At 41.5% G+C, this 12,606-nt stretch overlaps 1 protein-coding gene across 3 annotated transcripts in view; it reads left to right on the forward strand.

Moving 5' to 3' along the window:
* Positions 1-5,711: 5,711 nt before the first annotated feature.
* zgc:171971 (uncharacterized protein LOC569690 homolog) overlaps positions 5,712-12,606 on the forward strand; it is an 11,477-nt gene continuing 4,582 nt past the window's right edge. The window contains exons 1-7 of one of the 3 annotated variants that reach the window (XM_046069395.1): positions 5,712-5,997; positions 6,432-6,667; positions 7,122-7,168; positions 7,271-7,425; positions 7,531-7,655; positions 8,624-8,735; positions 9,969-10,252. In XM_046069395.1, the coding sequence (XP_045925351.1) occupies positions 6,476-6,667; positions 7,122-7,168; positions 7,271-7,425; positions 7,531-7,655; positions 8,624-8,735; positions 9,969-10,252 (915 nt within the window). In that variant the 5' untranslated portion in view covers positions 5,712-5,997; positions 6,432-6,475. Of the gene's footprint in view, positions 6,668-7,121; positions 7,169-7,270; positions 7,426-7,530; positions 7,656-8,623; positions 8,736-9,968; positions 10,253-12,606 lie in introns of all 3 variants that reach the window. The other 2 variants (XM_046069396.1, XR_006828153.1) reach the window with 2 other exon arrangements.

Consider the following 12,606-nt stretch of genomic DNA (forward strand, 5'->3'; position numbering starts at 1 on the left):
CAGATCACTTTCTGGCACATCAAGGCCAATGATTTCAGCTGGAGATCATTTATTCAGCCTTGCTAGTAAATGGCCAGTTCGCCCCTTACAGCAAAGATATGACTTCTCACTGTCAAAGTCACTTGTGTTAGCCTGGTGTAATACAGTTTTTCGCAACTGCTAAAACACTAAACCCAGTTCTCTGAACCAAATGCTCAGTGGCCTAAATCCATTTGTCGAATCAGTCACTCTTTTGGCAAAACCTTAAACAAGTTCAGGTAGTTAATACTCTGTTTGCAAATCTCATCCACTCTTTGCAAAACTCTAAATACATTCTCACTCACTAAAACACATTTTGCACTGTGATGCACTGTGTTGCAAAATGGTAAATACATGCGGCAAAAGTTAAACACAACTTCAACCCATGGTTAGGGTTAGGGTTACATCTTTTACACACAACAACTCATAATGCTGCACACTTGTGTCTTATGATGTGATCAAACCAGTCTCTGGCCAGCGAAGTGGCAATGTCACACTTTGACCAAGCTATAAGTCAGGGACAGGTTCTGGACTGTCATTCAACCTTGGGGCCATATCACACTGAAGATTGTCTTACTTTTCTGGGTGGTCTTTGAAATTTTGTGTTCGAGCGTGAGCAGCAGGATCATCAGCCGGCAGTACATCCTGTCTATGGGACAATGTCAGCTTTCACTGTGGTGTCCCTCTAAGCAAGTGGTTCAACATCAACCAGCAACCAGTGATTGACAAATGTTTACCTTCAGCCATACAGCCCTTACTTCAATCCAACAGAAGAATTTCTCTCTGCCTGGTGGTGGAATGTCTATGACGGAAATTCATTTACCAGGGGAAATCTCTTACAGGCAATGGAAATGGCCTGTGGTGAGGAGTGTTGTTACAGCAAGGCTGCATCCAGCACACCTGAGGGTTTTTACCCCCGTTGCCTGGCAAGGGAAAAGGTTGAATGTACGAAGTCCTCTGGCCGGACCCAGCACAAAGACATGATCCTGAGGCAGAATGAATCTCTCACTGACTTTGATTTTGCTGTTGCACAACATTTTTGAGTGTAATGTGCTTTTCATTTAGTTTTCTTTGTTCTTTGGGCTTATAGTACTGTGTTTTATGCAAGTGCTGAATATACAGGTATTCAATACTGTATTACTTGCAGTATACTATATATTTACTAAGTTGTGATTATTATACTTTTTTAAATTGGAAAATATGTTTCCTATATGGAAAAAAACATTTTCTTTAACTACATGTCCTGGACGCTGTGTTCTCAATGTTCTGATGTAGTGTCAAAAGAATGCTCTGTAGTGTTTTACATAATGACTGGCTGTGTTTATGTTCTGAAAGAAGTGTTCGATTATGAGCATAGATCACATGATTTTGAGGCGATTGTTTGATTTTGCCAGAAGAGTCTTGGGTTTTGTGAATGTAGTTTAAAGATTAGGTTTTGTATTTAAAGTTTCGAGAAAATGTGGCTTAGCAATTGTGAAAAACTGTAATCACAATGTGGCAAGTAGCGCAAGTTTATTTGTATAGCACATTTCAACAACAAGGCAATTCAAAGTGCTTTACATTACACATAAAAGCAACATAGGGAAAGTCTTAGGGCTCAACTTAATCAAGGATGTCCAAAACCTAATCTAAATTGATGTTGATAAAAATTTAACTTTGTCTGAGTCCCAGTACTGTATTGTCCCATCAGTCACAATTTTGACTGGAAGCTATTTCTTTATGCTACTGGCACCATAAACAGCATTTTACTATTTCAGAAATAATATATCATTACTAGAACATATCAACATTGTATTTACCAAATGTCTTTGTTATATCTAACAAATAACATAGGTGATTAACTTTCTGTGTGTTGTGGTGGCAGCCCGGCTGACGGTGAGCGTCCTGGTTTATTCTCCTTTTTTTCAGTTTTTCTGCTTTTTCCTTGGTTTTCTGTTCTCTGTCTGCCTCCCTGTGTTTTCTCCCCTGTGTGCTCTCTCTCCCTCTGCTCCTAAACCCAGCCAACTACCTGCACCTGCATCCCATCAGCCACCTCGTCAGCCTGCCACACCTGCCAATAATCACCTCATGACTGCCTGTATTTCAACCCCGGTTCTCCACACCATCCTCGCTTGATCGTTGTTGCTCCTTACCCGGTGCCACTTCCGTGTTCAGGCTTCCATGTTTCTTGTTTTTTCACATTTACCCTGTGCCTTGTCGCTGTCTCCCCTAACCTTGTCTCTCTGTCTGTTTCCCTCCCAGTTACACTCACCCTCGTCCTCCGTTCGGCTGGGCTCATCCACTGGCCCACTCCTCCTCGGACTTGCCTCACGGCGTCCTCCCTGTTCCCCCGCCTCTCCTCGCTTCCTCGGCCCCTGTGTTCCCCGGCTCCCTGGCCCCCTGTCTTCTTGGTTCCCCGGCTCCCTGGCCCCCTGTCTCCTTGGTTCCCCGTGCCTGTGCTTCCCCGACGTCCTCCTCTCCCTCCCCTCCAGTCCCTCTCACCCTTTTTCCCCTCAATAAACCTCCTTCCCACAGAGTGCTGCATTTGGGTCCTCTCTGTCCACACACCACACCTCGTAACACTGTGGTCATTTAATCCCACACAAAGTTATGCTTTATCACAAAGAGAGAAACAGAAATTGTGAGGTTGTTGGTAGAGATCAAACAGTAAAGTTTTCCCACAGGGCCACTAGACAGGTTAATTTGGCCATGGTATTACATTCTTCTTGTTGCACTGTTTAGAGATGATTATTTTAAATTTTTAAGACTTTCCTCTTTAATAAAGTCAAGGTCTCTGTGTGTTTGTATAAAACGTTACCCTATACAGAATAATTTAAAAGTATAATATAAAACAGGATTAGACTGTAGTGCAGTGTTTGAGGCTAACATAAGCTCCACTGCTTTTCCCCCACTGACTCGTCCTCCTCCCTGCAGATAGAGATTTTTCACCTGGACATGAAGCATTATTTCGTGTCACAGCTTTGAGTTAGCACACACTGTAGGTTGCCACACTTTGACTGAGATAACAGAAAGATTAGCCATACAACACAAGATGACCCTACAGAAAATTAGAGATAACTGTGCATCGAGATATGAGATCCCAATTTTCATGATGATAGCCTTTACCTGACCATGAGCACCTCATTGTACAGGGTCTATCACATTATCATGCAGACATAATGTCATTTCCTATCATTAAAATTTTGTCTCTACATTCTGGATGGAAGATGTGTTTGAACCCTGAAGCAAATCCAATAATCCTCCTATCTCTACTAACATTTGTGATAAGAACATCATCTTCTTCTTCTTTGTTGGTGTCTGTCCTGTGAGTGTCCCTGTTTGTGTCAGTCAGTCAGCGTGATTTTATACATATATGAGGTTCAGAATTATTAATAAATGAATAACATACCATACAGATCAATATTTTACTTTTCTGATTGTTGTGCCTTCATCCTAACAAAAGGTGGGGACAAGCGCTATACAGTTTTCTGACCAGTCAGTCCCCATCCTGTTATCTCTCTCACTCTTCCTCCCTGGAGACCTCTCTGCAGTCTTTTCACTCTTAACTCAGTTAAAAAACAGTCTGCTGGTAAATAAGCAAATGAGCATTTGGATTGTGTTTTTGTACTTTTTTTTACTTAGTTCAAGTCATCTTCTTACTGCAACTGCACCACAGATATAGCTGGATAAGAGTTAATGTACATTTACTTCATTAGAATTTATATATGTGCTGATATTGCAGAACAGTGCTAGCTGACCATGTAGAGTTTGAATAGCGCAGCTGTCAGTTTGGATTAAAAGTCACAAGTTTTATGGACTGAATAAGACAATTATATGCCTATTTGCACATTAGTTAATTTTGAATTCAGCTTCAAACAATAATTAAATGGACCACAGCTATAGCAAATATTTTTTGTGTAATTTGAACTGTGATTTATACTCCAGTTACAATTTTTCTCAATTGCTTAAACACTATAACCAGGCCTTTGAACTAAAATTTCAAAACAATAAAATTTTTCAAAAATAACACCCATTTCTCTAAACTCTGCACACAAACCCCTTCATTTCTCATTGCCTACACCATGTGGTCATTGAGAAAGCACTAACATTAAATATTGTTCACTCAATCAGCACAGGTCGAGCTCAAATAGCAGCAACAGCTACCCAGGTGGAAACATAAACAGTCAAAATTGATAACACACCAATCAGAACCTAGAATAGACAGATAAAAAGGGCCAGAGTCAGTTCATTCAGTTTTGGATCAATGGATCCAGAGAAATCTGAAGGAAGAGGTAGAGGACACCAGAAGAGGAGGAGGATGGAGGACGAGCAGGAGTAGGGAGAATGAGGAGGAGGAGGACAAGAGTCTCTGGCCTGTCCCAGACCAAAGACAGGATGCTGGGGCAGAATCATTAGTTGTTTGCTGTGTTGTACTGTACAGCACACTAAGGAATGAAAAATGCACAAATGTTTACATTTGTTATTTCTTTTGTTGTGTTCATCATGTGAAAAGGTTTTTGAGGAGAACCACAAGCAACATTACTAATAACCAGTTTCTGTAGTATTGTTTTGAATTTATCTCACCAGAGTGTCAGACTGTGTTGTAGTGTGTGTGTGTGTGTGTGTGTGTGTGTTTGAGGGTAAAGTTTGGTTTTTCAGCAAGATTTAATGGTTTTAAGAGGAGAGCTTCATTTTGACCTGAAAATAGGATGTTTGGGGAATTGGGTGAGAAGTTGTGGATTTGTGTTTAGAGCTTCAAGAAAACATGTCTGAGCAATCAAGAAAACTGTAATAACAGAGAGCCTTATGACTGGATGGGAGAACATGCAGGAAGTAGAGAAACAGAGCTGCTGAACCATCATCACTAAAGTGCTAATTGATGGATGGATGCATTCACTGTAAAGTACTTTAATGGTTCTGTCCTTTGACTGACTGTGATCATCGGGTGTAACAGAGTCAAATATGTTATTATAATTACACAATATTCTATGTAAATAGTTATCACCTGACGTGTTAGATCTCCTTTGTCAATATATGAGGAATGTTTGTGATTTATTTTCTGTCCCGCGTACGCTAATATTCCTTTGTCATTTAACTTGTGTAGGGGCTGAAGTTGTAACATGACAATGGAGGGCAGGATTGTGTATTAACGTGTTGACAGAGAGAGAATAAACAGTCATCACCTCCAAAGATATCATGGTCTGCTCCTCCACTTCATAACACAACGCACGAAAAACTTGAAACCAGCCTGCAAGCTACCAACTTTAAATGTATGTCACTGAGTTGGAATGAAAAGTGGTGTTGAAAAGATTGTTTTAATAAACAGACATGTATAGTGAGACAACTTAAACAAAGTGGATTTAAGTAGCACTTAAAACATGCTTCATTTGTTTGAAATAGCACAGGCTACAACAGCCAAAAAATAAAATATGGTTAAAATGGTGAAGAGAAGTAAATGGAGCGAAAAAGGTAACACAGCCCTCTGATAGTGTGCCAAGTAACAAGTAACTCCAGGTGTCAGATAAATGTTGGTATAAAAACACCCCCCTGAAATGTAGTGGAGTATACGCACCAAATACCTCAAAATTGTACTTAAGTACAGTAAGTAAAAGTAATAAGTTCCACCAATGGGGTTTGCCAAATTCCTTAAAGTGTCTCTGGTTTTGCTGTGAGTTTCTTCGACCACCTCGCCACAGGCTCATACACCAGATTAACACTGCCCTCTTGTGGTTCCCCCTGTGCAGGACCGTTTAGGAACAACAATAACAGCACAGTAGGAAGGAAACTAGATCAACATGAACTCGACACGTAAAATAGTCAGCAAAACGGAACTACTGGAATAATATCACTGGTTTAATATGTTTATCGTTTTCACTCAGCACTGAACGTTTTCTACAACCACCGCCAGGACACTCGGCTGGGTAACCACCACGAAGATGTGTTAAAGATGGACAGTTCTTTGTGTGCAGCCTTCAGGAAGGATAACGTTAACGTTATTGTGTAAGGCAGCGAGGTCGAATAACGTACAAAAACTAACGGTATTTCGGTTTGCCAAAACAGAAGCGTTCTGTCCTCGAGTGTGCAGTTTTGCTTTCTGGCGCAGCTTGTTCAGAGTAACGTTACGCGGGTGCGAACAAAATGGAGGGTAATAAGCTGTTAAATTGCCTGGTGTAACGTTACATGGACCTGTGCTTAGCTTAAAATGCTTGTTCGCCATGGTTTTAAAGGTGAATGAACTGTTTTCATGCTATTTTGCTTGACAAAAGCCGTGAAGGGAATTAAGTGAGCTCACTCGTAAAAAAACAAAACAAAAAAACGGATTTGTAACGTTAACGTTACTTCCAAAATTTCCAAAGTGTGTCGCAAACTGACGGTATTGATTATGTGCACAATAAAAACAGGGTGTTCTGTCATGTGAAACGCTTCACCTGCAGTTTTGTACCAGTAAAATATTAAAAGGACGACCAGACACCCCAAAATGACAGACTCTGGGGATGCAGCAAGTGTTCCCGGCTCCTCCGGCCGGAGCAGCGGGGCTGGGCTGAGTTTCACTGCGGGCAGAGGACTACCAGGCCGGGTCAGGAGTCTGTCCTCCTCTGCTCCACCTGGAAGACTGACGTCCCTGAGAACAAGGGACCTCACACTGGGGGGAGCCCTCAAAAAAACAAAGGTATTAATGACACATCAAAGGGGTGGAATAGGTTTTTTTTTCTGTACAATATGAAAGCACAGACAGACTGGACATTATGCACAAAACAATGCCTACAAGTAACGTTACACAATTCAATCAGTAATTTCTTACTGGATTAAAATGATAACATGACACTCAGGTTGTGAGAACACCTTCCTTTCACAGAAAGGTCAGGGGCCACTTCAGGGTTGCAGTAGGAAACTCATTTGGTTTGATGGCTGCTTAAATGCAGTTGATTAATAATGGCTCACAATTTTTCTCACAATTCTGCTGGTTGGAAAGAAAAATCATATGATCACTAAGAGAAGGGACACAGTCTTGTAATAGTGAATCTGGCAGCTAGATGTATTTGCAGCATCTATGTTTTGAATCCCAGGAAATACTTTGTATTAACAATGTTTTTATTTTTTGTTTGTTCTTTTGTTTCCCAAAGAAAACCTTTGAGCCAAATGTCCACGCTGTGAGGAAAAGCAAAGATGAGTGAGTGACAGTCCAGTCTCCTGTTAATGAAGTTTTAAGCTTTGCATATTATGTGCTGTCTGTATGTGTTTAATGATTATAAACATCACACATCTTCCCCAGGTTAAAGGAAAAGGTCCATGTGTCTCCAAAAAAGGAGAGAAGAGAGAGGGATGAGAGGAGGAGAGAGAACAGAGGGAGGAGGAGAGAGAGGCCTCAGACCATCCAGTCTCACTCCATCTTTGAACAGGGTCCTGCTGACACTGTACGCAAAACAGGTGGACAACTCCTCTTTTCTGTCCTTTCATTTTCAGTGGAACTTCAGCGTGAACACCAGAGGTTCAGTTACAGATGTATTCCCTGTCTCACGTCTCTCTGTTCAGGCTGGCGTGGCACTACAGACCTGCATGACTCCACCACCTCTCCTGTCTGTAAACTGGTGAAGAAAGAGATGAAAGAGTCAGAGGAGGATGAAGATGAGATACTCAGTAAACTACAGAGGGATAATGTGAGTACTTCCTGCAAGCTGCTGCACCTTAAAGGATTTCACCTTTGCTACTGTGCTTCCAGTGTAGGTGATCGGGAACAAAACCCACAGTCCTGCATATTTACATTGGAAGTACATTAGAAAGTGATCTGTTACAACCAGTATGAACAAGTGGAGCAATCAGAAACTATTTCAATGTTCATATGGGCACCTGGGACAGAACCCATTCTTTAAAGCTGCATTTATTTTTTTGGGCCACTTGGGGGCAGCACAACAATAAAAGCACATCATTTGAAATATGGCTTCCTGAAGCTTTTGTGGCTATTGTGTTATCACTCTCTGGATATTTACATGTGCAGCAGACACAGAGCAACATTATCATTCATTGGTAGCCGTGCTCACCTGCAGTGCGACATTCACTCCTCTTTTAGCTCTGATTTGGTCTCCTGCAACTCCTGAGAAAAAAAACTCTGCTTCAGAGAAACACCTTTCACAGCGTACAGAGTCGAAGTTGATCCATTGTTAATGTGAAAATATAAACATTACTTAAGCTCCTATTTAACATCCTATGACTTAACATCCTATTTCTGTACCAAAGCAGAGTTCCAAAACTAAAACTTGTTTATTTCATAAGGCCCCTCATATCTTGAGAATTTACTGTTATATCAATATGTATATATTCATTTAGAGTTTTCCCCTGTCTTTAATATCAGAGTTTAATATTTTAATCTGGCAAGGCATATTGCACATTTAACATTTAAGAAGTTTAGTGTGGCTGCCAGCAGAAAGCTGCTGGTTTCCAGCAGTGCAGTCTCAGCTCATTCCTCTCCACTAGAATTAAAACATTCTGTGGTTTTGCAGAGTGTTTAGCTGCAAAGCATTAGTTTGTAATGAGTCAATGAGGTTTAATTAATTTTATTATCCATTATAGTAATAATCACCCTCATCTCCTCATTGTTCATTGCTAATATTATATGTTGCACCTACAGTTCATAGATGATCCAGGTCTGAGGAATGATGCCAAGCTGAAACCCATCCAGCTGCCTCTGAGTCAGTCCAGCAGCTTCACCAAGAGTCAGACTCTTACAACCACCACAGCATGTGAGAAAACCCCCTCTGACTACTGCTGCTATCTCACCACTAACAATCTCACATTACAGGCCTGTTGACAAAAAGCTAATTCAGTCAGGACACACGTGGAGGTTTATACCATTTATTACAGCAATAGGCGGTTTAGTTTGGCGATGTGGCATTGCTCATGTGATGCAAGCTTGACACAGACTCCCAGCCCAGCCCCAAGATACACAACATTTAATGAACTCACATTAAAGAAATAAACATAATTCACAGATGCTTAAATGCTGAAAAAGGAGGAGGCTAGAGAGGTGGTAAAATAAATTACTTCTGTGCATGCCTGAACCAGAGCGGAGTGGACTCAAAGCTGCTTAAGATCGCTTAAAAACAGATAAAAAGCTGCCCGTCTATTTTAATTTTAACGAAATCCCTAGCCTGGCATCGAAAAGAACCGGCAAAACCACATTTTCCAAATAGAAATTATTTATTTCAAGTTACACTTAGGCCTATGTCGTGGGGAAGAAATTAAAATATATAGGCTACAAAATACAAACTATTCAGTCATCAAACTAGTAGGCCGAGCCTATATTATAAGCGGTGGCAGTACAGCGACACGGTGCGTCAGCTGACATACTTGGTTTAGTAAGTACACTTTTAACCAGCTGCCCAACTTTCAGAAACAGGTGGTTAACATAGTGATGCTCATTAACGGTGTCTTTGTACATGTGAGCTGAAGCATGTGAACGGCGAACCGCTGATGTAAATTTGACACAGTAAAATGCTAGTTCCTACATTGGTGGTTATCCCTAAATATTTAATTATTTTATATTTGTTAAAACCTTCTTACTATGATGACCTTTTTTCCCAACATCTTCTTGTAGTACACTGCATGTTTTTGAGAAATGTGTCTTTTTGGATTCCAAAATGAAGCTGTCAAATCTGACAGCAACAATGTCTGCGCATTTTTTTCTTATCGTCATCTGTAAGGGTTACAGGAATAGGAGGAAATAATGTGGGTGTGTGAGATGCATTCTAGGTCGGGCTCGGGCATGCTTTGAGCTCAGGGTGTGAGCAGTACCGGAGCGAAGTTGGTGCGGGTTGGAGCAGGAGATATAGAGACAATCTAACTTTTTGAAAATATCTGCTTTAAGCTCCATCCAAAATCCTCCTGCTCGCACTCCCCCACGCTCTGTGTCTGTGCATGATCAGTAAGTATTGTGTTGCAGTCCTTTCCTGTGTTTGTGGTTGTCATGTTGGCAGGTCCTGAGAAAGCCCCTCTGTTCAGACCGTCCTGTGGAGCTCAGAGTAAAGCAGGCCACTGTAGGACAGAGCTACCCAAACCAGAGCAGCCATCTCTGGTAGAAGTGCTGCAGGACCTCCGCCTGTCTGGCAGAGAGGAGCTCTTCTTCATGCAGTTGCCTGACTGTATGCCGAGCAGAGCGTCTGCACAGAAGGTCAACACTGCTCTAGAATCTAAAGCAGAGAAACCTTCCAAGAAGGAAGGAAAGCCTGAAGCCAAGAGGCCTGCACATCTACAAGAACAGGTGAGGTAACAGAATAAATCCTAAAACTGTGATGTTGCCATGGCAACGTGAATGCAGTTTTTGCTTTTCAGCATGATGTGTAGTGCGCTGCATCTATTCCAAACATGCAAATGCAAAAATACACTCGGGATTGCAAAATGTTTCAAGGTATCCACAGTAGCTGCAAGTTGAAGCCTTGCTGTGTCCTTTATCTGTTAGTGTCTTTTTATTTGTGCACATATGAAACACATTACAGGTTCTTACTTTGGCTCCACACTTTTCTTCTTTGTGTAAGTACTGACCCTCTTGGGAAGCCTTTTTTCACTGTTTCTTGTGAATTCCTGCACTATATGTCAGTCCTCATGATTTTTACTTAATGCACTTGTGCATCTGTTCATGCAGATTATTCTGGTGTTACTTGATCAGGTTTCAGCTGGTGCAGAAACCTGAGTGTGACAGTAGAAATAACAACTTACATCCTGTTCGCTTTATACATTTATTTTCCCTCTGCTTTGACACCAAGCAATTTTGGCTTCTTGAATGCGCGATCTTTCTGTAACAAGTAGAGATGCATCGATTGCAATTTTGGCCAATTCCAATCTTCCAAGTCTGACCTACTGATTCTGATTTTCTTTTTTTCTAAGAACTATATTTTTTTTTATATATATATATATTTTTTTTTATTATTATTCTTTATTAGTTTCTCCCAGACTGTAGCAGGTTACATGACCTTCTCTCACTTAGACACCTCTCAAAATTAGAATTAAAAAAATTAGAACTGGTCCAGGTTACAGTATGTTGTATACATTTGAAAATATTTGCTCTGTTGACTTTCTTCATCAGCAGTTTTATAGAGTTGCCTAAAATTGCCTAATTGAATTGAATTCCGTTTTCACAGCATTAGGTGAGCCGTGTGGAAGACGCTTGTTGTTGATCACCTACTGTGTCTAATCTTCTAACATAACACCAGAGACGCCTCTCTCTGTGTTTCTCTGCAAAATGCTGAAATGGTTGATATACCTGGGCGGCTCGCCCAAGTAAAGTCTGTGTAGGAAACACAGCTTATTTTGGCCTTAGAGGTACAGTGAGGAAAATAAGTATTTGAACACCCTACTATTTTGCAAGTTCTCCCACTTAGAAATCATGGAGGGGTCTGTCCACTGTGAGAGACATAATCTAAAAAAAAAATAAAATCCAGAAATCAGAATGTATGATTTTTTAACTATTTATTTGTATGATACAGCTGCAAATAAGTATTTGAACACCTGAGAAAATCAATGTCAGTATTTGGTACAGTAGCAATTACAGAGGTCAAACGTTCCCTGTAGTTTTTCACCAGGTTTGCACACACTGCAGGAGGGATTTTGGCCCACTCCTCCACACAGATCTTCTCTAGATCAGTCAGGTTTCTGGGCTGTCGCTGAGAAACACCGAGTTTGAGCTCCCTCCAAAGATCCTCTATTGGGTTTAGGTCTGGAGACTGGCTAGGCCACGCCAGAACCTTGACATGCTTCTTACAGAGCCACTCCTTGGTTATCCTGGCTGTGTGCTTCGGGTCATTGTCATGTTGGAAGACCCGGCCTCGACCCATCTTCAATGCTCTAACTGAGGGAAGGAGGTTGTTCCCCAAAATCTCGCAATACAGGGCCCCGGTCATCCTCTCCTTAATACAGTGCAGTCGCCCTGTCCCATGTGCAGAAAAACACCCCCAAAGCATGATGCTACCACCCCCATGCTTCACAGTAGGGATCTGTTCTTGGGATGGTGCTCATCATTCTTCTTCCTCCAAACACGGTTAGTGGAATTATGACCAAAAAGTTCTATTTTGGTCTCATCTGACCACATGACTTTCTCCCATGACTCCTCTGGATCATCCAAATGGTCATTGGCAAACTCAAGACGGGCCTTGACATGTGCTGGTTTAAGCAGGGGAACCTTCCGTGCCATGCGTGATTTCAAACCATGACGTCTTAGTGTATTACCAACAGTAACCTTGGAAACGGTGGTCCCAGCTCTTTTCAGGTCATTGACCAGCTCCTCCCGTGTAGTTCTGGGCTGATTTCTCACCTTTCTTAGGATCATTGAGACCCCACGAGGTGAGATCTTGCATGGAGCCCCGGTCCGAGGGAGACTGACAGTCATGTTTAGCTTCTTCCATTTTCTAATGATTGCTCCAACAGTGGACCTTTTTTCACCAAGCTGCATGGCAATTTCCCCGTAGCCCTTTCCAGCCTTGTGGAGGTGTACAATTTTGTCTCTAGTGTCTTTGGACAGCTCTTTGGTCTTGGCCATGTTAGTAGTTGGATTCTTACTGATTGTATGGGGTGGACAGGTGTCTTTATGCAGCTAACGACCTCAAACAGGTGCATCTAATT

This window comes from Micropterus dolomieu, linkage group LG14, assembly GCF_021292245.1.
Source record: "Micropterus dolomieu isolate WLL.071019.BEF.003 ecotype Adirondacks linkage group LG14, ASM2129224v1, whole genome shotgun sequence".
Lineage (NCBI taxonomy): Eukaryota > Metazoa > Chordata > Actinopteri > Centrarchiformes > Centrarchidae > Micropterus > Micropterus dolomieu.